The following is a 27,228-nucleotide window of genomic DNA, read 5'->3' on the forward strand; positions in this document are numbered from 1 at the left end:
AGGCCGGCCCTGAGCTGAACAATCGAATGTTTCTATGCTGTAGCTTCCAGGCGTTTTTTTTTTCTTTTGAAGAACACAAAGTAATTTGAGTGATCAGCTTTAGTACATCAAAATATATGAATCTCATTTTCTTAGAGCAGTGTTTCTCAAACTTTTTTGGCTGCCGGCACAGTAAACAAACTACAAAAATTTCGCGGCACACCACGAAGAGCAACAGTTGTTTTATAATAAAAAGAAAAAAAGATTTTATGTGTTTTTAAGTATTACATTTAATGTGAAGGGTGTGCCTGTTTTTTGAGGCTCCAAAGTCGACAAACAAACTCGCATGTCATCGACTATTGTAAGAAGTCTCTCTTTTCTTAGATTTGATTTCAGTCAGTGCTGAAAATCCAAACTCGTAAAACCATGAAGATGCAAATGGAAGAATTATTTTGATTGCTTTTAAACTGATTGCAGGATATAACATGTTGATTGAAATCCAAATCACATCCAAGCTTTCTCGGCAAAATTTGACTTAAGAACTGCATCGTTTTTTAAATCAATGAGCTGCTCTTCTTCTTCAGTTGTAAGATTTGTAGCTTCATTGTTTCCAAATGGATAGCTGACCCATTCATATTCATTACTTCCAACTGTTGGAAAGTAATGCTGCAATATTGACTGCAGGTGTTTCAAAGTGTCCAGAATTTCGGGGGTGATTTCTTTATTTGAAGCACATTCGTTGTAAGTAGGAAAGCAGTCCTTTCTTGATCTTACTTTGCCACAAAGACAACTTTTCACCAAATGACTTCAGTTTTGAGGATGCAATGATGATGGTTTCCGATGGTCCTTGAAGACTTAAATTCAATGAATTTAATTTGTCAAATAAATCAGAGAGAAATGTCACCTTAACCCACCAGATCAGGTCATGAATAGAAAATCCAAAGTCTTTTTTTTTCAGCCTCCAAGAATGAAACCAGCTCAGCCTTGAGTTGGATGACACGCTTTAACAATTTTTCCCTGGAGAGCCAACAAATGTTGGTGTAATACTGGAGACATTTGTAGTCTGAATCCATTGCTTCACAAAGCCCGGAGAAAAGTCGGGATACAAGCGGTCGAGATTTGAGGAAGTTTACAACTTCAATCACTTGATCCAGAACAGACATCAAATCTTTCGGCAAAGACTTGAAGGCAAGAGCTTCTCTGTGGATCATGCAGTGAACAACTAATACATTTGGATTTTCTTGACGCACAAGAGTGACGAATCCCTTTCTATTTCCCTGCATGGAAGGACAGCCAACGGTGCAAACGCTTACAAAGTTTTTCTCCACTGTACTTTGAATAGCAAAATGTTTTCGTTCACCACTTAAAAATATCTTCGCCTTTGGTCGTAGTTGGTAAGTCTTTGCAAAATAAGAATTCGTTGACACATTTTTCATCCTTTATGAACCGAATAAAAGCTAGCAGCTGGGCTTTGCCACTAACATTAGTGGATTCATCAACTTGAAGAGACCACAGCAGAGACACTTCATCGTCAGTCACGTCAAAGTGTTCGCAGATTTGAACTTGTAAATCTGACGATAAGTCTTCAATTTTGCGCAAGATAGTACCATTTGAAAAAGGAACTTTTTAAACTTTTTTTGGCGGCATCTGGTCCAAAGATAGTTTCAACAACTATTGCTAAAGCTGGTGCAATGACTGATTCAGCCTCTGTGTGTGCTTTCTTGCGTTTTACTAATAACTGAGCAACCTTATAACTTGCTATTAATCCCTTTTCTGGCAGCTTTAGGTAGTTCTTAAGTTTCTAAGCTTGTCTATTTTGTTAAGCCCTGATGTTTTCGAAGTATTCCTTCGGTTGCGCTTTTACAGCTGGATGTTTTGTTTCCAAGTGTCTCTTCAATTTGCTTGAAACAAGCGCCTTATTCGACAGAACTGCATTGCAGATCAGACAGAATGGCAATGCAGCATCTTCAGGTCCAGAAGATATGAAACCATATCCAATGTAATCTTCTTTGTACCTTCGTTTGGTTCCTTGCTTTTCATTGAACACTTCCGCAGTTACTAACGTATTTCTCCATGGATAACAATGAATAAGGCTTAGTAATAATTTGTTATTATCAGCATACACCTAAACAATTTACACGAAACACATCGCTTATTATTATCGTTACCAATTCAAGAACTGCTGTGCGTCTGCTAAGGCGGCCTACATTTGAGTCATTATAATGATATATGTATAGTGGACAATTCCATAACCTGAAGAGCTAACACCCCTTTCCGTCACTATGGAGCGATCCACTACTATTACTGGTCGTTGCAAGTGGGGATGTCGTCGCAATGTAAAATAAACATTTAATAGTAGGCAGACCTGTGTAACGCTGCACGTGTGGCGTTCTGAAAACTCCCGTGGCACACCTGCAAATCTTCGGCGGCACACTAGTGTGCCGCGGCACACAGTTTGAGAAACACTGTCTTAGAGCATTCCTTGATGACTGGGTTGAGTGTCATAAGCAAGTTCTCACTCCAACTACTCAAGAGTCATGGGCCCAAGTGCAATGAACCCCTTTACGCCATTGTTGCTACTCCTTCGGCTGTGGGCCCCTAATGGTCGTGGGCCCGGGTTCATTGAACCCCTTCACGCCATGGATGCTACGCCACTGTATAGACAGTAAATATATAGTCTATGTGTATATAGCATATGCCGTAATACATATACAGAGGAAGGTATTGTGGGGCTTAAGTAACAAGGACAGGTCCTCATAAATTTAATGCTATACGGACATATATATAGGTTAATTGGATGCGCTATCAAAATATAGGCCTACATCTCGAAGTTATAAGCCACATTTCTCCATTTCCTACTTGGCCTATAGACCCACTGAGTTGATTATATAGTTCAATTTCAAGATCAGGATATTATATAGGCCTACGCGTATACTTTTTTTTTTCCAATGGCGAAATATTTGTCGACAATTCAAAAATGAGTTTTTATCTTATCTTATATAATACAGACGTTACTTCAAAAAAGAAGATGATTACGCCCTACGCGTCATGCATTCAGTCATGCATATTTACCAATGACTTAAATTCTGCCAAGTCACTGGTTTTCCTGGCTAGCTCATGCAACCCATTCCATGCTCTAATAGCACTAGGGAAGAAGGAGTATTTGTACACATTTGTCCTAGCATATGGGATGAGGAATGTGCCTTTATCGTTGTGTCTTTCTGAGTATTTTATTAAATTTTGTTTTTGTATTTGAAGATTATGGTTCAGTGTTTTATGTATAATTGCTGTATAGTTGCGCTGAAGCCTTATTTAATATGATAAATTGTGTTTTCCACGATCCTCACAACAAAACGTGTTATCAGATTTATCAATATCTAGTCAAGTGGTTCCTTCTTAGTCGTATTTGCCTTGATCACATAATAGACATATTTTCTTTCGCCATTCATGCAACACAATAATATACATCTTTTGTATCAACTTTTTACCTAGTAGCCTATAGGCTACAAGTTGTACAAAGCCTGCACACTTAGTCGTAATCAAACATACTCCACGCCTTAAAGAACAAGACTAAATTATTTAGATGTTAATTGTGAATATTCAGAGAAATTTATATTGTGAATTAAATACTTTAAATCATCATTTAACACTTTGCTTGAAGCTTTTGTAGTCATCCTTTAGAATGCCATCCCCTTGTGGACGGGGTGGGGGGAGGGACTGCAATCGCTCCTCTTTTTTTTTCTGGATCCGTCAGTGATTTGAGAGTTCTAAACATTTGCGTCCCCTTTCTACATGAGTAGGTTCTAAGCGCCTTGATGTTCTAAATGTGGCTGCTAAGCTGCTTGATAATTTCTTAAAATCATTCGGATAAATGGTTTGTCTTTCCCTTTTATTATCAAAACTGCTTATCGTTCGCCAAGCCATAGCACATGAAGAGGGATAGTTTGATTGTTAACACAATGTGAAGAAACGCGAACCAGTTACAATAGGTCACCGACGTGAATTGTCTCACCTTTGTTCAACACAGTCGTGTGAAGAAGCATGAACCATTTACACTCGGAAGTCGACTGGATAGTAATCTAGCTCTAGATATACGTAAGGTGAAACGTCTGACTGTAGGCCCCTATTTGTAATGTATCTTACTATAAAGACAAGGGGATTTTTCTCTTCCTTGTCACAAATGAGAGGTGAAAGGTGACCAACAATGCTCATAGTGATAAATGGGCCAGGCAGTTGCATTAGGTACAGAACAATAAAAAACTAACTCTTATCTTATAAATTACAGAAGTACCTAAATAGAATATATTTAGCCTACGCCATAAGCGTATCCATATTTTAATATTGTCGTGGGTAACGTGTTAATTGGTTTTCTTTGCTGATTTAGGCAAGGCTCCCATGCTCTGATGGCACTAGAGAAAACGCCGCCCTTGTATCAATTTGTACTTGCTTATATGGAAAACTAAAAAATATGCCTTTGTGTTATTTTCGAGTATTTTATTTATTAGGAACTAAAAGAAAAAAAACATTATTATAAGTCCGCCCAAAAGATATTTATAGCAAAATAAAAGAATCTAGCAAAATTAAGGGTTTTAAATTATCGACGACATTGCCCCCCTCTTGTGTACTTAATCCCAAATTTTACTTAATTGAAAACTAGGCCTTAATAAAGATTAGAATCCGATTCAAGTTTTATTATATTAATAATTTATATTTCTTTGACAATACTGGCTATCTGACATACCCAAGTCATTACAGCATATTTTTGTTCATAAAATTCACTTTTAAACTCAGAAAACATATAGGAAGTAGGCCTACCTAAAAAAATTGCAATGCCTCCAACCCCTACCAATAGAAGTTTTGCCTTCAGGACCGAAGACTAAAAAAGTAAAATAGCAATAATACATAGGCCTATACGTGAATCATAACCATAGACATATGATCATAACTTATAAAACACAACCTAATATAATACATGTAACGGTACTAAGGAAAAAAAAACACATATTATAGGACAAATTCGTACAAGCGCTCGTTTTTCCTACGGTCATTATAGCATGGAACGGTTGCATGAAATAACAAGGAAAACCAATGAGTTTGTAGAGTTTAAGTCTCAATGGTAATACTGTTTATAATTCATAGGTCATGTTTGTGCTGAGCTTACAGATAAAGCGAGATCTGAGAACTACAGGCAAAGAGGAAATATCACAAGATTGGACAGCATGGAGACAGACTGTGTGTTTATACGAACCTTACAGAGAGCCAAAGAAACGAAGTGGCTTTAGACATGAGAAAGAAAGCCTCGCTTTCAGGTCCATTTACGTCAGATGAGACTTTAGCAGTGCGCGGGGTCCTGAGCCGTAAGGGCTGACAATATATATATATATATTATATATATCATATCTGTCTGCCTGTGGCATTTTACGTCTTGTGTGACTAAAGAGGCCAATCCTTGATACACAGCTGCGGTCACAGGCTGGGCATATGTAGGCCTAATCACCAGACGCCGTTGCATTTTCACCCTTCTTTCTGCTGCTGTTGTGTATGGCATCTGCAATTCGAGACCCTTCTTTTATGCTCTCTCTCTCCAAGTGGATCTATCCGGTGCCACTTTTCCCAGCTGCTAGGTGTCGATTTTGAAGAGCTTCATGTTGCATCTGCATACATCCGTACACGGTAAAAGTAGGCGACCAGCGGTTCTCCTGCTAGATCGCCATACAAAATGTCTTGTGGAAGTCGACATATTGGCATTCTACGAACGTGGTCTATCCGTCTGCTGCTCTTCGTAGCACTTTCTCATTGGTTATTCTATCTTGCCACCTTATTTTAAAGATCCGCCTTAGGCATCGGAGGTGGAAGACAATCAGCTTTTTTCCTGCCATGAGTAAGTTGACCATGTTTCGCTTCCGTACAGCAAAGTGCTCATCACACAGGCTTTAGTATTATTAGTTAGCAAAATGTCCCACAGTATTTTCTGTGTGTATACTACCTTACGTAAGTACTGGCTTTTTAACCACATAAAGTGAACTTAAAGTGCACCTCATTTCAACTTCTGAATCTCACTCTTCATTTCAACTTCTGAATCTGATACGTCCACAAAAGGCTATTTAAAAAAAACACCTCTGCTTTCGTGGCTAAAATCAAGCGTACAGTCAATCAAAGATGACGGGAAAATATGCCATCAGATCCATGAGCTCATTTTGAATCCTATATCTGAGGTTCTGGTCGTGAGCCTCGGCGTTCTTAATCCGTCGAAGAAGTTCTTGTATGGTTGATTTGAATGTCAAGCATCTCAACCAGCCTAAAAACTGACCGTTATTCGGCGCATAAAGTTTCTGTGTTGTCATAAGAAATGCGCGGTTTTTTTTTTTTGGGGGGGGGGGGGGGGGGGGGGGGGGCAAATGACTGAAAAATCGATAGAATTCTTGCTAAGTCTGCGCGTTCATTTGTTCTAGCATCACGTTATTTATTGCGCTACCATTGGACATTCTCAGAATTTAATCCAAACATGCTGGCGCACTTAAATCTGGCCGTGCGGTATGCGTACTGGACTGTTCTTCAGTCGTCTCGATGGTCTCGGGTTCATACCCTTCCCGCTGCCATCCCCCGTCGTCATGCGGGAGATTTGGACTAGGAAGTAGATTATCTTCAACTCTGTGGTATACTTTGGAGGGAAGTCGGAAATTGAATTTAAAAATATTTTTTTTGTGGTTAGAAGGAAGGTCAACACAGTATTTTTTTTAGTCCTTACAAAATCTAAGCTCGTTTTTTTTTTTTTTTTAAATATTTCATTTAAATAAAAAATTAATTTAAAAAAAAATGTCTGCAGCAGAGATTTAAATAATAAAAAATTGGAAAGGATTATGAGAAAATTATAAACTTGAAATTATCTCCATTGGCACCTTATTTTTTTTCTGAGAACTGTATATAATTTGTGTGAATATAGGTCTACATGCTAGCCCAGTATTAATTTTGTTATATATATATATATATATATATATATATATATATATATATATATATATATATATGCAGTTAAAATAAAAACAAAAATAATATTTCAATCACTTTTTTTTTTAGCAATTCTCTACTGCACAAATATATTTAGCTTTTAGAAAAAGCATAACGTGGTCTAGCTAGTGCAATAAACTTTTTTTTTTTTAATGAAAAGAAATATTCAATAAACATCAACACTTAATTCATAAATTTTTTGTGTTAATTTTTTTTCATCAACAATATTAATTAAATAAATAGTCAATAAAAAATGAAAAAAAAAATTAAAAAAAATTACCACAATATTCATAAAATATAAACAATTTTTAACATGTAATTTTAATTAGAAAAGCACCCTTTACCAAATTATTAATTAATAAACCAAACAAAATGCTTTGATGCTATAACAATAATATAAACTAAAAGGCAAACATTTTTTTGATTCACAACAGGACAATCTATTAGGTCTAGTTCTCTTATGATGATTATTTTGTGCATTGAACCTTACACTGCAAGTACTCATGATTTAAAAACAATAACTGGAACATCAATGTATATGACTAGGACAGCAATGTCATCAAGATGAAAATACTTCCATAGCAGTACTGGACTCTATTAATTATTACATTTACTAAAACAATAAGAAGCTCTGGAATTTTAGTTTTGGAACTGAACATTCCAATAATAAAGGATTAAGCTTTTAATAAAAAGTGAATAATTTGAAAATGTTAAATATGGTAACTTTAATCTTTCAGTTTTTTCTTTTTAGTTTTCAACTGTGTCATGTTGGCAGATCCTTGTTGAGATGCTCCTTTAGAAGCTTGATCCAAGACAGCTTGCCACTGAAGGGGTTTGCGTCTATAAATGCTCCATGGAATCAGAGTCAACTTAATTGTTTGAAGGTATGAAGAAAAAAAATAAAATTCTAATTGAAGGCATTACAAAAAACAATACATGTGAACAGTAACAATAAAGTATTTTAAAACAATTACGTTGAACTTGGATAGACTTCTAAAAAGTTTAAATTTATTAAGACTATATTCTAACTCCACTTCTTAAACACCAGAACTTTTATTGCAGATTGTAAGAATGAATTTAGTCTCATGATCTCTACAATGATACCTCCCCAAATCTTCAGAAAAGGCAGCAGCTTGACAATTAACCACCACTGTGAAATGCTTATCACAGAAACTATTGGATCTTGAAGGGGAACTTAGCTTGCTTTTCTTTCTAAATTAAAATCAGGGTAATTTAAAATTATTTTTTTTTATATCAGCCAATTTAGATTAATCCTATTGACTGTTTTTAACATTTTCATAAACATCCATTAAGTCATAAACTATATATGACAAATTCAGTTATTTAGTGAAAGTCATAATGAAGTTAGTTTTTTTCCACAACTAAATTAGATGACTTTCAAAATAGTTGTGACACTGTCAATTCTATTGTTATCATTGTCAAAATTGACTTTTTCACTAAATGACTGTCACACCAGTTTACTCTCTTACCAATGCAGACACTGTAACTCCAGCAAAGAGGATATACAATGTTTGAGAAAACTGCTGAGTTATATAACCCCAAACAAAACCAACAACCTGGAAGGAAATAAAAGTACACATTATTTCAAACACTAAAGAAATATAGTGACATACATTTTTGATGATGATTTTATGATAACAGTATATTATATACTAAGGGCAAATTTTAAAACATGCCATGGCAACTTTAAGTTGTCCTAGCTAATGAAATATTACTACATACTATACAGCCTGAATTGTGTTATCTCATTTATCTTGAAGTTCTACAGATCTTTGCTATGTAATGAAATATTATTAACAGAGGTTGGTAAATGACAAAGCAATTCTGGGAAGCTTTTAAAGATAAAAGGATGTCCTCTTTTTTAAATTTTCACATTAATCATTATTATTTTCAGACCAAGTACTAGTAAAATGTATGAGATTATCAACTGTATAATATAACTAGTTGGGTACTGTAGTAAAAAAAATTGTCTGAAAAATATTTCTATAAGAAACATAAGTAAAAAAAAAGTAAAGCTCCCCTATCAGACTTTGTGATCTATAGAGCAGATGATAAAAGATCATCTGTTTCTGTGGCCCATGGTTTATGAGGGTGTCATGCAGACAACAAATAACAAACCGCCTTTACTTTTCCCCCAACTAATTCCAGGTACCCATTAGAGCTGGGCGCCCCATAAAGAATTAAAAATCCAGCCTTCACCAAGATTTGAGCACAAAGAAGCAATGCACTTTATCACTCAGCCACCACGCCTCCATAAGAAGCATAGATATGGAGAAATACTAAGACAAAATAGGAATAGTTCAGGCATTAATCAATGGTTGCTTTAGAAGACTTTTTAAGATTTATTAAAGCTTGTCAGTATTGTAATCAATATAACAGAACTTGGCAAACAACTTGCTAAATTTCTTTTTAGGAAGAAATATGAAGGTGGTGATGGGTAAAACAAGTGGCCCAGTTGAATTACAATATAATATATTGTTTTACTGAGAGTGGTGTAATGTCTTTCATTTTATAGCGTTGAAACCCAAAAGATAAAAGTGCAAGTGTACATATTCAAGTTCTAATAAAACAATTTCCAGGCACAGTAAACATTTTGAAAACCAGCAAACTTGTCTCAGTATTGTGATTCTTTAATTCTGTTTCAATAAAAAAAAAAGAAACATTGGTACTTAATCTGGATAAATTATTGTGAAATAATTAATGCAACATTCTACACAAAGTTTAGTTACTGAAGAAACAAATATTTTTGACATAGAGGGGGAAAATTCCTTTAACTTAAAATGTAACAAATTCTTTTAAAAAAATGCTAACAAAAAAGTGATTAAAGTATCCCGTTATGATTAGTAAATATGTTACAATTAAAAATAGTAATATTGAAAAACTCAAAAATGCATTTAAGAAAAAAAAAAAGTAAAAACAAGAAATAGACAAAAGTACTCACTGCAAAAAGAATAATGATAATCTGAAAATAACGTTCTGCTCTTTTCTGACCATCAAAATCCTAAAAAAAAAACAACAAAAAAAAAAATGACAATATATACCTTGATATGAGTAGTAAAATACCCCTTTCAGACCTTGTGATCTATGGGGCAGATGATGTAAAGATCATCTGTTTCTACTGCCCAAGGTTATGGGTGGAATTTTACATTTAAATTCAATCAATATTTTGTCATGATATTTGTAATACTAATCATGAAGATGAAGTTCAAAGATATATTTGCTAGAACATGAAATAAGAATGTGCTTTTCACATAAAACCTTAGCCTTACATTTTAGTTTAGTTACTCAAAATTATCTCTTGGAAACTGATTAGTGTTCCTTTTCAGAAGGAACTTAAGTTTACATTTTTTATATATATAAAGTTATTTATGACCTACAAGATCCAGAAAATAGGCCTAACAACAAAAAAAAAGTATCACTTTGATCTTCTCTAAAATGACTGAAACATAGCTGCAAATGGTATGCAGTAATAAGATAATTGTAGAAGTCAAGTAATGAAATAATAATCTTAATTTCTAAGTACAGACATTAGAATTTCTAGATCATTGAGTGGAAGAGTGCAAGGCCATTTTGAAAAAAAAAAAATAAAAACAATTCTGTCATTGGTTGAATATTTGCATCATAAGGTCATGGCGGCACATTAATGACTGAAATTCCATTTCATAACGAGTGGTTGAGAAATTCCTCGCGCACAAAGGATTGGTTGGTTCCAAAAAGGTGGGAGGATGGAGATGGTAAAAAGTATTTAAAGAGATGTACAAATTATGCAGATTAATAATAATACTAATATTAGTTACTATTATCATCATCAAATTTCCTTTGTGTTCCTCATGGAACATAGGGTCTCAGTAAAAACATGCCACTCTCCATGGTCTCTTACTAGTTTTTTTTAATGTCTCTTTCCTGTCCTCTCAGCTTCATCTAGTACACTACGTCACCACATACTTTTTGGTCTTCCTCTACATCTTGTACCCTGGGGGTTCCACTCTAAGGCTTGTTGGTATCTTTTCTAAGGGTGTGACCAATCCATCTCCACTTTCCCTCTAAGATCTGCACCTCTATATTTCTCTGTCCACCCCTCTCTCACAGTTTTGTGTTTTCTATTTTGTCATACCAGTGTATTTTTAAGATAATTCTCAGACATATCTGTTAATGAAGGTCTGTACTTTTTTTTTTTTATTGTTGCTTCAGTTGTTCTCCATGTTTCAGAACCATACAGTATTACTGCCTTGACATTAGAGTTAAAGAGTCTTATTTTAGTCTTGTTAGAGATGTGAGGAGATTTGCAGGTTGGTTTTAATAGTTACTAAATAGTGTTTTTATATATGACTAGCCATATGTTAGCAGTGGCCTGCAGGTCTTAATTTGCGTATCACTGTCGATATAGTCATTGAGAGTGTTTTGTAAACAATTAAACGAAATAATACTTTTATAAGTATAGTGAATGCGTGAATGTAAAAATAGTATGAATGGAGCTATCAAAATAGCTAATCGACCTAAATCAAGTTTTTCAAATAAAACATTTGCTTGTAAGCCTACATACATTTGATTAAAATATGAAATGAATAGACTTTATTTTGTATGTTCATGTGTTTAAATATAAAGTAGATCTATCATCTTTGAATTAGATCTTGAGTTAGAGATAGCCTAGATCTAGACTAATCTAGAGTTAAATATTGGCTTGGATAGAGTTCTTTCTGCGCGTGCGTGGAGGCTTCGCTCTGTGCATGCATGACCTTTTTGTTAGATGTACGGAATCATGAATGGAACCATTAAAATGTATGTCAATACGACTTAGCAGCTATAGCGAACGAATGTATGAAAAATGGAAAACAAATTGGAATGTTAATTTGATTAAAATATGAAATGAATGGACTATAATTATAATTAGTATGTTTATGTGTTAAAGTATAAAACTATCTTTGTAAAGGGAAGTTTTATCATCTTAGAGTTGAATTAGATTTTAGACCTAGAAATAGAGAGATGTGTAACATTTCGGTCTTGTCTAATGAAAGAATGTACGTCAGGACTTCTAAATTCGCAGATATAAGGAACGAATTTATGAATGTAAAAATGCTTTTGAAACACAAATTTGAAGGTCAATTTTATTAAATAATGAAATCAATAGACTATATTTTGTATTTTCATATGTGTCAAAGTAAAAAACTATCTGTGCAAAGTGTTGTTTTAAAAATTAGATCTAGATCCTTTCAATCTAAACATGGTAAACATGGCCTTGATTCATCAAATTCTAATACTTTCATAGAGTTGGGCAACTTTTTTTTTGAAGGTCTTTAGTTTGTTTAAGGGCTACTATAGACTATACATACGTCACTGTTCCAGTTAGCACCCAAGGAACATTTGTGCAAAGTTTCATCAAGATTGGTCAAACCATTTTGATTTCTATTCGGAAAATACCTACTCCTTACATTTTACTTTATATATATAATTATTATAGATCTGTCTATCAAGAACTAGAACTCTAGTTTCTCATCTTATAGTTTACAAAAAAAAAGAATATAATTGTGTCATGTGTCAATCTAATTAGCATGTTAATTAGTGACTGCTAAGTCATTGGCATTGGTTTTCCTTGTTGATTCAGGCAACCCATTCCATTCTCTAGGAAAGAAGAAGCACTTGTACAAATTTGTCCTAGCATATAATAAAATATCATATAGATCTATATTCTCTCTCTCTCTCTCTATATATATATTGCTGTAACTCTGCCTACAGCGAGCCCAAAGAACCTCAACGAAAGTGATAGGTAAAACAGCAATTTAATAATAGACTAATAGTCGGATAACAATTACACATTCGAATAATAACAACACTTGTTTACATCAGCCATCTTTTGACTCCCACACTTATTTCCTGTCTCTGTCCCGTGTCTCATGGTGCGCAGTCTCACACCTAATGACAACGTGCAATGTAGAGTCATAACACTGCCCCCTCCTTAGTTATGTTCGTCCCGAACATGACCAGATTTTCGACAGGGCAGTGGAATTGTCAGTGCAGATGAAGTTCTGGCAAGAAAGTTATAGTTCCACTGGAGGCCAGGCTATAAAACACACAGTCATTTCCCGCTATCTCCAGAAGGTAGGCCTTTCTACACATGTCCATTAACCACATTATCAGTGTCCAGTTTCCGCTGAAATTGATTCATCTTTTACTCTGCTTTGTGAAGGCAGACGTACACACGTTTGTCAAGTACAGACCTGTTGATGGTTTTTCTGGTATTTGTATTGTTCATTCGAGGTGCCGCCCGTACAGTTCTTATTAAATTTCTGTCTGCAGTTAGTACTGGTAGCCAAACAGGAGTATTGGACGCAGACCCAACGTTGTCTGATTTGGTCATGCCCATTGAAGCACTCGTATCACGGACATCGAAAGCAATAGTTTCACTCTGCCTATAGGTCAATCCTCTAGTTTCTCCATCCAGCGTTTTCTTTTCGGGTCTGCGCTTATCGTTAAAAAGGTTGCCACTTTCTTTATCTTGAAAGCTAGACGCATCTGATTTGTCATTATGATCATCGACGGCGCTGCCACCACCAACACTTTCCTTGTAACTACCCGTATAGCCACAACAATGATTGGTTGATGTTGCAATCTCCGCTCTTCTAGTATGTAGCTGGCCTTCCAGTTTGTTCCACTTCAGTTTGTCCCTTTTATGATACCTGTTTACTGACAGATTAGACCATTTTGGTATGGTCGTATGTTCGATTCGTTTCACCTGAATGCCTTCCACACCATCATCAAGCAATGGGAACTCTATGTGTCCATATTGTACAGTTCCACTTCCAATGTTTAGAGATAAACCGAATTCCTGCATAAAATCCAGACCAAGGATGCAGTCGTCGACAACATTGGCGATCAGAAAATCATGACTAAATGGTTGACTTCCTATTTCAAAATTAAGCCGTACCTGTCCTAGTATAGGTAACAGTTCGCCACCTGCCGTTTTAAGAGTGTAGCCATTCACTCGTATTATTTCCTGATCTCCGATCAGACTGGGTCTAACTATCGACCGCGTAGCCCCTGTGTCCAAGAGGAACCTATAAGAACCAGCGCCAATCTTTCCCTGCACTCTCAAGGTTCCGCTTTGCTCTAACACTCTGAAAGGAGTCTTCATTCTCGGAGTTCCGATTTCCTGGGCTGCCCGTTCTTGCTCCCTAAACCCGTGGAATCGTAGCGTTTGACGTTCTGATGTACGGCCTTGGCCTTGGAACAACATGTTACAATCCCTCCGTGCATGACCTGGAGTGTTACAATTCCAACAACGAAAAGTCTTTCTACTACGCCTTGAGGTCTGATAATGTTCCCGTTCATTTAAAGCCTTTTCCACCATTCTTCGAATCAGCCTCGGCAGATCCTCCTCTTCCGCCACATTTAACGTCCGACAATAGTGTATGTTCCTCGCTGAAACTTCGGCCGCCTCGTAGGACATGGCATAGATGAGGGCTTCGTTGATTTTCCGTTTTCCGCTTATTCAGACGGCCTTCTTAAGTTCCGAATCTCGCATTCCATCTATGAAAGCATCTGTGATCAGAACATCCAAAAGTTCCTGTGTTGCCAATGGGTAGGCAAGACGGGCGAGACGTTCTACGTCTGCTGCTAATTCCTGTAATGTCTCTCCGCTCTTCTGTTGTCGATTCTTTAATTGCATCCTGAAAACTTCCTGCAGGTGTTCATTGCCGTATCGTAGTTCCATTGTTTTGACCATGGCATCGTAGTTCGTCCGATCCGTCATAGTCTGTAACAATTCGGCTGCCTTTCCTCTGAGTGCCAACATAAGACCAGTTGCTTTCTCTGCTTGAGTATCCCATCTGTTGATTTGCGCCGCCGCCTCGAATTGTAATCGATACACCGACCAAGACACAGAGCCGTCAAACACCAGTGATTTAATCTTCCCCGTCATTTCAGTCACAGTGGCACCCGCATCTTGTTTCTTTTGCAGCTCCGCCTTCATTTCATTTCGTAATTGTTGAATTTTAGAATCAACATCTTCTACCATCCGCGACCGGAGCTCAGTTATCTCATCTCTTAATTGTTGTTTGTAATCGTCCATATCCTTTTTCAATCCAAACACAACGGATTCTATAGAGCTAAGTTTATTACCTAATTCATTTTTAAGTTCATCCTTCACCAATTTCAGATCTTCCTTTATATGCTCTTTCATCGATTTCCAAATCTCCGCCGTATCGGGTTCTATTTCAAATAAATAGGTGTCCGGATCCTGTTCATCATCTATGATGCTTTGCTTCAGACGCTCCGTGAGCGCCTCTTTGTTGCCGCTTACCTTCAGCTCTCTGCATCTGAGTTCTCGTCTAAGTTCTATCAATGAAAGCTGACCAAGTGTTTTCGTTGACGCCATCCAGTATCTTTCTTACGTTGGCCTACCAAAATTTACGTTGGGTTATCCGAGAAAAAAATGTTGTAACCGTCGTGTACAATGACCTTGTTCCCACTTTCGTTGAGAATCCCACTTCTGATACCAATTGCTGTAACTCTGCCTACAGCGAGCCCAAAGAACCTCAACGAAAGTGATAGGTAAAACAGCAATTTAATAATAGACTAATAGTCGGATAACAATTACACATTCGAATAATAACAACACTTGTTTACATCAGCCATCTTTTGACTCCCACACTTATTTCCTGTCTCTGTCCCGTGTCTCATGGTGCGCAGTCTCACACCTAATGACAACGTGCAATGTAGAGTCATAAAATATATATATATATATATATATATATATATATATATATATATATATATATATATATATTATATGGAATAAGAAATTCTTAGAAATATATATATATATATATATTACGTGCGCATGTTAGTGTAAATGTCGTAAATGTGGAATGGTGCGAATGCATGTTGAAAGGGTGAGAACCAAAATGGAGGAATAGAAACTAAATAAAATAGTGGTTTTAGTGTTCATGAACATTAAATTAATTATAATCTATTATGACGTTAACATTTTGTTTGTGTTTTATTAAAAGAGCCTCTTCACATAACAAAAACGTAATGCCTCTTGCCTTCTTTCTTTTTGTCTTTCTGAAAATTTTATTAGGTTCTGTTTTTTTATTTTTGTAAATTATGGTTCCCGTTCAGTGTTTTATGTAATAATGTATTATAAAATTCTAGATTGACTAGATCTAATTATTACTTAATTACTATTATTAGTATTATTGCAATATTTTGTATTTGATTTGTTCTAGATATAGATGTCTATCTAGAGTCTAAAATAAATTTAAATGTAACACCTCTAGGTTACTGGGTACTGTGTGAAGATCTTGAATTTAGAATAGATTAAGTTAAGATTTTAAGATTAAAAAAAAATAAATTTTGAAGTAAATAAATTAATTAAAATTACCATGTGAATAGGAAGATTTTTTATTTTTTCTGGCAGGAAAGGAAGAATGTATTCCATTTATGATATTTTACAGATCTAAATTAGATCCTAGATATAAAAGGTCTATGGACCTAAATTCAATATCTAGATCTGGATATTCTATAAGGTTTAGATCTAGACCTGTCTATGTCTATGTATGTAGATCTAGATCTATATCTCTAATCTAGTTTATAAACAACTTGGTCAACGTAGCATTAACAAGCCGGAAACCACTGTGCTAAATATATTCGCATTTTCTTCTAAATAGATTTCAATTAATTATTAATATGTCATTGAGGTATATATTTTTTTTCCAGATCTTAATTAGTTGATTTCTAGAATCTAGATCTAGATTGTTATCTTCAAAATCCATTTTAAAAGTTTTCAAGAGTCAATCAAATAATACTCTTTCAAATTGATACAGACACAGATCTAGGTCTAATAGCCTAAAGGCAATGTCTTCAGTCTTCGGTTCCAAAGATTAGGGATGAGGGCAGTGTTTCCTTTCTTCTTATCTTATAAAATACAGACATAAGTTCAAAAAAGAAGATGATTACGTTCTGCGCCTGTTCCTAGGTCAATCTAGTCATGCATGTTAACCAATTCTACCAAGTCATTGGTTTTCCTAGCTGGCTCAGGCAACCCATTCCATGCTCTAATTATTAGAATCTAATAGACTAATAGCACCAGGGAAAAAGGAGCGTTTGTATAGATGTTTTATGTATTTGCTACTTTACTTAAGGTGTTACCGTGTTACTCTAATCAAAAGTGAATAGGCATATTCGTTTGTTATGAGTCTCACTGCTCTATTTTGTGTTTGTTTCAGTTTCTTAATGTCTTCTTGAGTTGAGGGGTCACAAACAGACGACGTATATTCTATTATTAGCATAACCAAGGTTAAATAACATTTTAGTTTTATGTTCTTATTTGATTTGTAGAAATTTCTTTTACACGTGACATGATTAAGCAAACCCAGTTGCGACATACATATTTTTCTACATTTGATGCAGACAATGTCGTTGTCCGCCGGGTGTCTAAGTTTAACGTCATCTGCGCCTGTCTTCTTCAAGGGCTTTCCTCTGGGGCCTCAAATGTGTGTCCCGCTGCCTTCGTGAGAGCTCTCCAACTGTCTCTTTCAGAGTCCTGCCAGATACTTTAGGTCTAATATAATGCTAATAACAATAATTAGTTATGATTGTTTTAGTCATTTAAAAGAAAAAAAGGATTTAGAATCTAGATTTAGTTTTGTTATCAAACGCCAGGTTCAACTGAGGTTCAGCGCCCCTTAATGCGACCATCTATAGGCCGGGCTTTCACCATCAGAAATAAGCTCACCGTTCTCTTCTAATGCATGGACTTAGCCAAATGGCAGCAGATTTCAAAATGCCTCGACTTCCTTTACTCCGAACGTGGTGAGTAGGTTCCTACAAGTTAAACCGAGGAACTCTATTGTTTTTTAGAGGGAGGCCTACGCAAGGACTGAATTGACCCTATAGTGGGTGATAAGCAAGGCTACTGGCTAGCGTCAGCTGTTTTGATAACCCATTCATCTCAACAAGGATCTGTAGGACGGCGAGCAGGCTTCGAACCCGGAACTACCAAGACGACAGTCCAGAGAGCAGACACCCGAATATAGGTTACGCTAAATAATATCATCTACACTACCCTGAAACGAAAGGTCTTGGGCGGCAGTCCAAACTGACTACCTCCTAAGCCGACCCTGTATCTGTATTTTACAAGAAGTTTCTACTACTATGCTTAGGCTATGTAATGAACTTACACTAGCATTAAATAAAGATCTAATGGAAAAAAAATGTCTCGAAATAAATACAAAATGTGCTGCAAAGAACTTCACTGCTCTTTGTCGTGGTAATTGTATAAAGTCACGTGTATGTCTGTGAAAAGTGAATGGACTAGCTCAATTAAGGTAATGTAGACGTTCTCACAGGTCGGTGGCTAGCACGAATGTAAAATTAAGTAGTAAAAAGTAAGAAATGAATATTGTTTTGGTTGTTCTTTTAGGCTTTATTTGAAAGAGAACAAAAATAAATCTGGATACATGCACAATTAAAGATTTACCTGACTAATTAGCTAATACATAAATCCACTTAAAAAAAATATACCTAGGTGAATGCTAACTTAATTACAGTGTTTGATATTAGAATCAACATTTTTTTTTACAATTAAAAAAAACAACACATGAAGCGATGCATTTGAAATAAGTTGTACCACAAAAATGTTGACTTAACCACAAAACAGTTTGAGGTGATGCAAGTGTGTTCCATTACATAAGCACAATCAAATGACACACTTTAGAGCATTTAAAACACTTCTGATCAATAATTACATTAAAAACCAAACAATTCACAAGCTAAATATTCAATGAAAAACCCCTACTGACATCTTTGAATTCTAACATTGGACAAAGCCCAGTCTAATTTGGTGTATGTGAAACACATGGAATAGAACCACAAGAAAACTAAGCAACATTTATGAATTTATACCAAACATTGTTTTGTTTGTTCTAGACAAAATCAATTTTTTTTTGTTCCAGTTACTTTAGATTCCAGTTACTTGGACTAAATTGGCACATAATGCTTTTGATCCGAATAACTGGCTTGTCAGGTTATATGAACATTTTCTGTATTACAAGTTTACAAGAATGTTCCCTCCTAAATATGCAGTTGGTCCAATTAGTTAGTGCACTGAAATTATCCATTCTCTTATATTTCGTTTTGCAAAAACATATTAATTATTAATTAGCTTTAGAATGAATCTTCACTGATTTAATCAAAATCTTTTTGTTTTAAATTGAAAATTATCTTTTAATGTACAAAAAAAAAATAAATAAATAATTATCACATGTCAAACATTTAAAAAAAAATACATATATATGTAGAACTCAAAAGAATAATTCAGATGAAGTTTGATTCTTTTAAATCTCCTTTAACTTAAAGAGACCAACATATCAGACCTTAAGAGAAATAAATATATCAATAACAACCTGTTTCTGGAATAGAAGTTAGATTTACAGAAACTTAATAATAATGCATAACAAAAAAGGGCATTAAATGGAATTCAGGAAATGAAGATTTACATTAATTTATACTCAATACTTGTATACTCATTTGTATTTTAAATTGTGTATTGATCCACATTGATCCGTACATGCATCCCTTACTGCACATAAAACATTGCTTATTATTAATTATAAAACAATGATAAATTATAGAGGCTGGAATAGGTCTACATGACACAAACTTTAATAAAAATAAATTGATTTAAAAAAAAAAGTAGATGTGACCTTTGCCTTGTAACGAAACTGAATTTCTACACAAATTTCCTTGTCAAATTTAAGGAGACATTTTTAGACAAAATCTTGTATTTGTATGAAAATAAATTCCTATTAGGTTTAAATAAATAGATATGAAACATACACATTTCCTGATAATGTATATGCAATATCTTATTAACCAAAAGAAGTTCAAGCAAGTAGTGAGTTATAATGAACTAAACTATGTTTTGCACATTATCAAAAGCAATTGATACATATGTTTGATACTGACCCAATTCAGCTAAAACATAGTTCTGAAATCCAAAGATTGTTTCAATATAATTTAGTAACCAATCTTAAAGGTACATAAAATTTCACATAAAACTACAATGTGACTGATGCATTATTTACATATACTTTTCTGATAAGTAATGCATGATTAAAAATAATGTCAATCATTTTTTTTTTGCTTCCATGAACCAGAAGGATGAACAACTTAACTGCTGACTTGATGTAATAAAAAAGAAAGAAATAGAAGTTGTACAAAATGTAGAGACATGTTTATGTCAATGTAAATTAGGGAAATAAAATTAGAAAGACACTAATCATGTATATGTATGTATATGTAAAGTATGATTTGTTCAATAAAACATGCACCACAATTTTTATGTCCATTTAGTCCATAACATTTTTTAAGCAAGAATTGAATGAATGCTGAATTCAATATTTCTTTAATGAAACTAAGAGAAAAAAAAAGACTGCTTTTGGCATGGCATTCTGGGATACTAATAAAATGTATAAATATGTATGTACCAAACCACACAAACACACCACAAAGACCATACCCAACACAAACTTTCTGACCTTCACCAAGCCAGCTTTTTGCAATCTGTGCAAAGGAAACAAAAAGCTTTTTGCAATCTGTGCCAAGGAAACAACAAACTAAAAAAAAATATGTATTTTTTTAAACAAAAAAAAAATTACAATGTTTCTTTTAACCTTAATGCTTAAAAATTCTTTCTCAAAATAATATTATAGTTTTTACACTCTTAATACATATACACATCTCTAATTTTTCAGTTCATTATATAGATTTGAACTGTTCTATTCCTATTAATGTAAAAATGTCTCCTTATTAAGAAGTTGTTCTTGTACACATTTTTCCTATCATATGGAAATACAATTTTATCTGTATGTCTTTTTTTGGTTAATTTAGTGTTTTAAATGTTATTGTTATGCAACTTTTTCTCTGACCAAGAGTGTTGGTGTCAAGTGAATTTCATAAGTGAAAAATGTTAAGAGCTCTTGCTTGCTTTTACTGATACTCTGATACAAACTCATTTAGAAATGTTTTATATAGTATATTTGTTGCATTTAGTTTCATTACAAAGCAGTACAAACAATAAAATACTTAGTAACAACCAATGAATAAAACATTGAATAAAACATAGTATAAACAACCCAAAGCAAATTTAAACGTAGACATTAATGTAATATTGAACTGAAGCATCACCTATTCAATATGACATCCCTAAAAAACAACATTTGTTGTGAATTCTAAAAGGTACCATTGAAAAATGTTAAAACATTTTAAAAAGTTGTATACACAAGCATGTAAAGAACCACACACGGCTTGCTAAACTATGGAGAAACACTTAAATTCATACTCATAAAACTAGATATTTATACTGTGTCAACACCAGTATATGACAAATATCATGGAAAGTTAAAGATTTCTTGGTTGCCATGCCAAAGGTGTAAGGTCAAATTGCTGGTTGAGTTTCATTTTTTTTGTGGTACCTTGAGGTTTCAAAGAGGTAATTATGCAAAGGAGCCAAATGTAACACTTTTAAATCACATTTAGACTTGCAGGACAATGAAATAAAATGCAGAGGTTGTGTGTTAAGTTAAAAAAAAAGAGAATGAAATTTATACAGAATACAGATGTAAAGTTTCGTCCACAATTTTCAAAACCTGGCATGTTGGAAAAACAACAACAACAACCTGGCCCACAGAACACATAAATTGTGCCAATAGGATTTGTATAGAGTCATCTAGCTGGAACCACCTTTTTCATTTTCACTATGCTCACCTTCCAGCTGATTCAAAAGAAAATAATCACAGTGATAGAAAATATGAGACAAATATTCAACTGAAGGATTTATAGCATCATGGTGAAAGTATAGAGCACAACATAATAGGATTATTCTCATCTCACTTAAATGTAATTTTCTAAACAGAATGACTGCAGCATAAAATAAAGACCACGGAATAAAATCAATATAGTTTCAGAAAGATAATTTCATATGTTATTATAGTTATCTTACATTCATTCCCATCATACAGTTATAGTTCGCAATTAAGTATAGAGGAGAAGTATCTTTTATATTTATCCATAAATAAAAGAAGTAAATTTCAAAAGAAGCTAAGAATGTAAGACCTTGATTCTTTAATCTAGCTTTGCTTAAATCATTTAATCTCTACCATGAATCCTCCAACTTCAACAATTATTATTGCTAAATACAACATACACAGTTTGACGTTAAGCTCTAAATATTAAGATTTAAGCATAATGATTATTTAAGTGTAACAACAGTCAGGCTTTGAAACAGGCCTTGCACAATTAATGAGGATCAGATTTTTAAATATACTTATATTATACTTTTTTTTTTGCATCCTTTATTGTCACTTAAGTCTCCCAAAATAAAAATAAAAAATTGGTTGTTTTGGTAACACTTAACACTATGATCCAACCATACTAACCTCAGACTTTTTTTTTGCACAATGTTCAGATGATTAAAAATACATTTTCTTTAGAATGCCTAAAAAAAACAACAACTTACTACATATTATTAAAAGAGCTTGTTAAATTAATGCATGAATGGAATTCTGTGTCAACAACCATTAAGACAACAAGACACTATGTTCTAGTAACAGATTCAGCAGTACAAAACAACATTTTCCAGCAGTACTCAAAACAACATAAATAGTGAACATACATTGTATAAAATATATTCAAAATATACATTAAAATAATAAAACACACTGGAACTCTACATTTCATTATTACAGTCAGCAGTTTGAATAATATACTTTATAAATATATATAGTTTTTTATATAAAAGATGTGAAAAGGTCAGGAATGCATAGCAAGCATCAGCTGTGACAAACAAGTATAGTGAACTGGATGGAATGATTGTTAAGGCTAAGTCAGGAATAATCAGAGCAATGGTTTTCTTTTCATGGAACTGAGGTGTGCTTACATAAAGTGATTAGTGAATTCAGTCGACACTAAACAAGGTTCTAAACACAATTTAACACTAAACGCACATAAAAAGTGCCGATGTAGTACCAATATGGCAAACAGTGGCTCAGGAATACTGCAAAGACTACACAAATAAACTGAAATTGATTCACAGATAATTTACAAAATAACACACTGTATAATAAATTTTTAGACAAAAACAAAACTATCAAATTAGGTTTTGGGTAAAAATCAAACAAATGACTATCACTAAGAAAAATAATACCAAAATATTTACAGGAACATCCTATATATATATGATATATATATCATATTAGGAACATGAATGAAAGTAACAACTTTTGAACAACAAGTACAAATATTGTACAAATATTATCAATAGCCAAACCAAAATATCAGCAGTACAAAATTACTGAGGAGAAGATTTAAAAAAATAATGTTTTATATTCGTTTGCATATTGCAATAGTTTTAATTTTAACTATTTACTTGTTTCTGTTTCACTGCACACGCATTATGGCACACTGTTTATTTCTTTTAAATATAAAAAAATCAGCAGTCTGGGGACAGTATAATATTTGATATATTTTACCATTAATTATTATCTAAAATCAAAATATGTAAATATTTGTTCACTTCTTAAAAATTTACACAAGAAATAAAAATTATGAGGGCCAATATGAGTCCCTATCAAGAAGTTGAATCAGCAGTAGAAATCTTAGAATAACAGTGTGAAAAGGACAAACATGAGTCCAAATCAAAGAGTTGAATCAGCAGTAGAAATCTTACAATAACAGTGTGAAAAGGAAAAACAAAAGTCTAAATCAAAGAATTGAATCAGCAGTAAAAAAAAACAACAACTGTGTACACCAGCAGTGTAAGATTAAAAAAAAAAGAGCAATCAGGTGAAACAAAAAATTTATCAGCAGTACAAATCATTTGCATAGAGCCATAGATAAATAAAAAAGTTAAAAACAAACATCTACTTGGATAAAGATTTGTTATAGTTGCTATAACAGTTTTAAAATAACATTTAAGAGACACATATTGCTATAGGTTCAATATGCAGAATATAAATCTCTAATTTTTATCCTGACTTCTGATTAGCTCTTCGGCTTCTCCATAAAGATACTATCAAATAATTATGCTTGTTTAGACGTCAAGTTGCATTACAACAACACATTTGAAAGTAAGAGTATACAAACAATAATAGTGTAGCATTTTACATCAAAAGAAGAGTGAATAATTTTCTATATTACAAAACAAAACTTGAGTTTGAACTGTTAGTTCCTAGACTAATACCTTATTTTAGCACAAAAAAGAAGTCCACACAGTGTTATATGTATTACAATTGAACTAGTAGTGTATATGCCCATGTACTAAAAGAAAGAATGCACAAATCCAACCAAGTTCAAGTTACATTTTTTGAAATCTGATTTTCAAGTAAAGTATTATGGTTATCTGAAAAATTCAAGTGATCATAATTTGATGAAGAAATGAGCTTTACTTTAACTTTTCTATAGCCATGTGCTACATATACATTTGAATTGTTCTGATTTTAAAGTTACTGCATAAAATTCAAGCTTCTAATTAGTATTATAATATTTTTTTTTATCAAAGCTCTAAAGTTTCTAATTCACTTGAAATGAAGAAATACTATTAAGTTAAATACTTGTAAAGGTATTAAGTTTCATATTACAAATTGTTTTGTTCAACGCAATGTTTTCAAAACCAATTATGTGCACACAGCAATTAAAAAAACTATTATTATAAAGTAAATTAAATAACTTATGACTCTTTGATGAGGAATTCAGTGCAATTCAATTTAAATTACTTCAAATCAGACAAAAAAGATTATAAGATATTTGGAATAAACACAAGTTGATGGTCCTCCGATTTCATGAATAAATAGCAAAGTTTATATTATGTTAACTTATTGCATTGCTTGAGATTAATATGACTATATAAATGACTGTCATTGATCATGCTTAAGTTTATGTGCTGCCATCTGGGAGGGACCCAGGACAGCATGCTTGCAACCTGAAAAAGTGCAATGATAATGAGTCTGCTTGCGAAAGTACGAGCAGGTAGCAACCTGACAGTCGGCAGACCCTGAATACTTGATGAAGCCATTGCTGCTGATCTTATCAAGTTTGGCATGGAATTTACGATGAGCTGGCACTTTACTGGAGTCAGCACAAGAGTACATACACTTTAAACAGTGAAAGTGGGACGCCCTCTCATCGAACTCACAGTTAGGCCTCTCACAGCTGACAGACGCTCGGAACTGCTGGAATTCATTTCCCATCAAGGCGTCAAGACGGTCATGCCGGACTTGATGTTGCATGATGCGTAACTTATCACTAAAGCCATAGCCGCAGTCTGACCGGGTACAGTGGTAGTGCGTTACAGTCTGTCTGTAAGCACAACGCACATGGCCACAGTCTTCTCCGCACCTCACTCTCTTGTAACCTCCTGGAATATCCCCCATCCTTGCTTCTGAACCATTCATTTTTCTTTGCTTTGGCTCAGTAATCTCTGCATCGACATCAGTAGTTTGATCAAAAGGTCGCTTAGAGACAGATTTAGGTGAAGAAAGTGATGAGCAGAGAGTTAAGCTTGAGGAGGAAACATTAAGAATAGAATCATTGCTTTCCTCTAAATTATCATCCACTGATGACAGGTTAAGAAGATGTTCATCACTAGTGTTCTTACTATTTCTCTCTGGGCTTTGATTATTAAAATTAGTGCCATTCAAGGGCACAGCTACTGATGCATCTTCATTCTTAGCAGTGGCAGTGACCATACTAGCAAATACAGATGGCTGTAAATTAAGAGATGAATTAGCTGGGTCATCTTCAGACTCTGAGAGGACTCCTTTGTCCTCATCAAGCTTTGTAGAAATTTTCAGGTCCAGGGCATTGGGGCTAACTTTATTGTCAGTTTTGTCATCAGATTTTTGAAACCTGAAACCATGTTTACCCAAGTGAGTTCTAAGTCTGGCAGGATCAGAGAAAGCTTGGTTGCAATCTAAACAATGGTAATGGTCTTTTTTCTTGAGTTTACAAAATGGTCTCCCACAATTGAGCTGAACAGAGAAATACATTCTCTTCTTTAAGCTTAACCAGGTGCCAGAGATTTCAGGCTTGGTTTGGAGAAAAGCAGAACTAGTTCGATTTGGAAAATTGACAGTCTCTCTTGTGCTACTGCTAGCTGGAGCTGATGGGTTTTGAACAAGATGAAGGACATTAGACGTGAGTAGTTCACTTGGCTGAAGGTACTGACCATGTGCAGTTGGCAAAAATGTGTTTCCAGAAATGTTAACAAATGTTGGTGCTAAATTTGGTGAAGTTAGTGGAATCACTCCTGCAAGAATATTATTTTGTTGAGCCAAAGGTGTTCCCTGTGCAATTAAAGGAATAGGGGATAATGTTAGACAAACTCCATTAGGGGTCAAGATAGAGTTACTCCCTGACGAGAGGGGGTGACCTGCAATAACCTGATGATTAGAAGACATTGTTTTCCTGCTAGAAGCTATTTTTGAAGATGGCGATGGTGTTAGCTTGAACTTAGATACGCCGGGAATAGGGTAGTAGGTACCAGATGATTTGATAGTATTCTTAGAACTGTTGGATATAGTTTTCAAAGTAACAGGTGGTGATGCCAAAGTTGGTGAGCTGATGGCTGGGGCTATGGGTACATATTGAGAAGGGGTGGATTTAGTATGAGCCACAGAAGATATGGGAGCAGACCTGGTCAGTGGTGCAGAAAGTACAGCAGATGTGACAGTTGGATGCTTCTTATTATGCTGTGCCATAGTGCTGTGTCTGACAAAACTGTAGTCACATCGAGACCTCACACAGTGGAAATGGCGGTTGATTCTGTTGTTGTGACACACAGGCCTACGGCAGTTCACCATTCGCTCAAAAAACTCATATCCTTCTAAAATGGTGATGTTGTTGTGGAACTCCTTTGCATGCACATTCAAAACATCCATCCTGTCTGTTGACATATGACAAAACTTGCGTCCACAGTGATAATGATCCTTCCCTTTAAAAAGACACTTCTCATCTGGACACAACTCAGGGACAACAAATTTCTTAAAGCCATTGATGATTCTGCTATTCTCTGGGCATCTGTTATGCATAAATGCTATAGTTGAATCTGTTATTTCTTTTTCAGTAAGATGTACTTTAGGGACAATAGGTAGATCATATTTTGGGTACTTTGGGGGTCTTCCTCTGCGTTTGTGCAAGGGGTCTAGGTCTATCCTTGAACCTAATCAA

General features: G+C 34.4%; 2 protein-coding genes and 1 long non-coding RNA gene across 3 annotated transcripts in view; 1 reads left to right on the forward strand and 2 right to left on the reverse strand.

The window, feature by feature from the left end:
- Positions 1 to 7,111: 7,111 nt before the first annotated feature.
- On the reverse strand, positions 7,112 to 16,641 carry LOC106072912 (signal peptidase complex subunit 1-like). Its single transcript, XM_013233367.2, has 4 exons — positions 16,388 to 16,641; positions 9,950 to 10,009; positions 8,478 to 8,564; positions 7,112 to 7,856 (listed from the first exon to the last, which is right to left on the reverse strand). The coding sequence occupies exons 1-4, from the start codon at positions 16,442 to 16,444 to the stop codon at positions 7,713 to 7,715; spliced, it is 348 nt and encodes a 115-aa protein (XP_013088821.2). The 5' UTR covers positions 16,445 to 16,641; the 3' UTR covers positions 7,112 to 7,712.
- Positions 7,974 to 20,586, forward strand: LOC129922531 (uncharacterized). The gene is made up of 3 exons (XR_008774544.1): positions 7,974 to 8,215; positions 11,218 to 11,297; positions 17,668 to 20,586. It is a non-coding gene; the product is annotated as an uncharacterized LOC129922531 (long non-coding RNA).
- LOC106072911 (uncharacterized) overlaps positions 20,490 to 27,228 on the reverse strand; it is a 39,266-nt gene continuing 32,527 nt past the window's right edge. Inside the window, exon 13 of the mRNA XM_013233366.2 lies at positions 20,490 to 27,220. Coding sequence (XP_013088820.2) covers positions 24,918 to 27,220 — 2,303 coding nt within the window. The 3' untranslated portion in view covers positions 20,490 to 24,917. The remainder of the gene's footprint in view (positions 27,221 to 27,228) is intronic.

This window comes from Biomphalaria glabrata, chromosome 13, assembly GCF_947242115.1.
Source record: "Biomphalaria glabrata chromosome 13, xgBioGlab47.1, whole genome shotgun sequence".
Classification (NCBI taxonomy): domain Eukaryota; kingdom Metazoa; phylum Mollusca; class Gastropoda; family Planorbidae; genus Biomphalaria; species Biomphalaria glabrata.

What these genes read in the sequence shown, in the direction of transcription:
- LOC106072912 (XM_013233367.2), bottom strand. Translation starts at nt 16,444, where the DNA reads ATGGAATACATTCTTCCTTTCCTGCCAGAAAAAATAAAAAATCTTCCT. An exon ending in TTATCATTATTCTTTTTGCA is followed by an intron (nt 8,565 to 9,949) that starts GTGAGTACTTTT and finishes ATTTCCTTCCAG; the next exon opens with GTTGTTGGTTTTGTTTGGGG. An exon ending in GAGTTACAGTGTCTGCATTG is followed by an intron (nt 7,857 to 8,477) that starts GTAAGAGAGTAA and finishes CAAACAATTAAG; the next exon opens with TTGACTCTGATTCCATGGAG.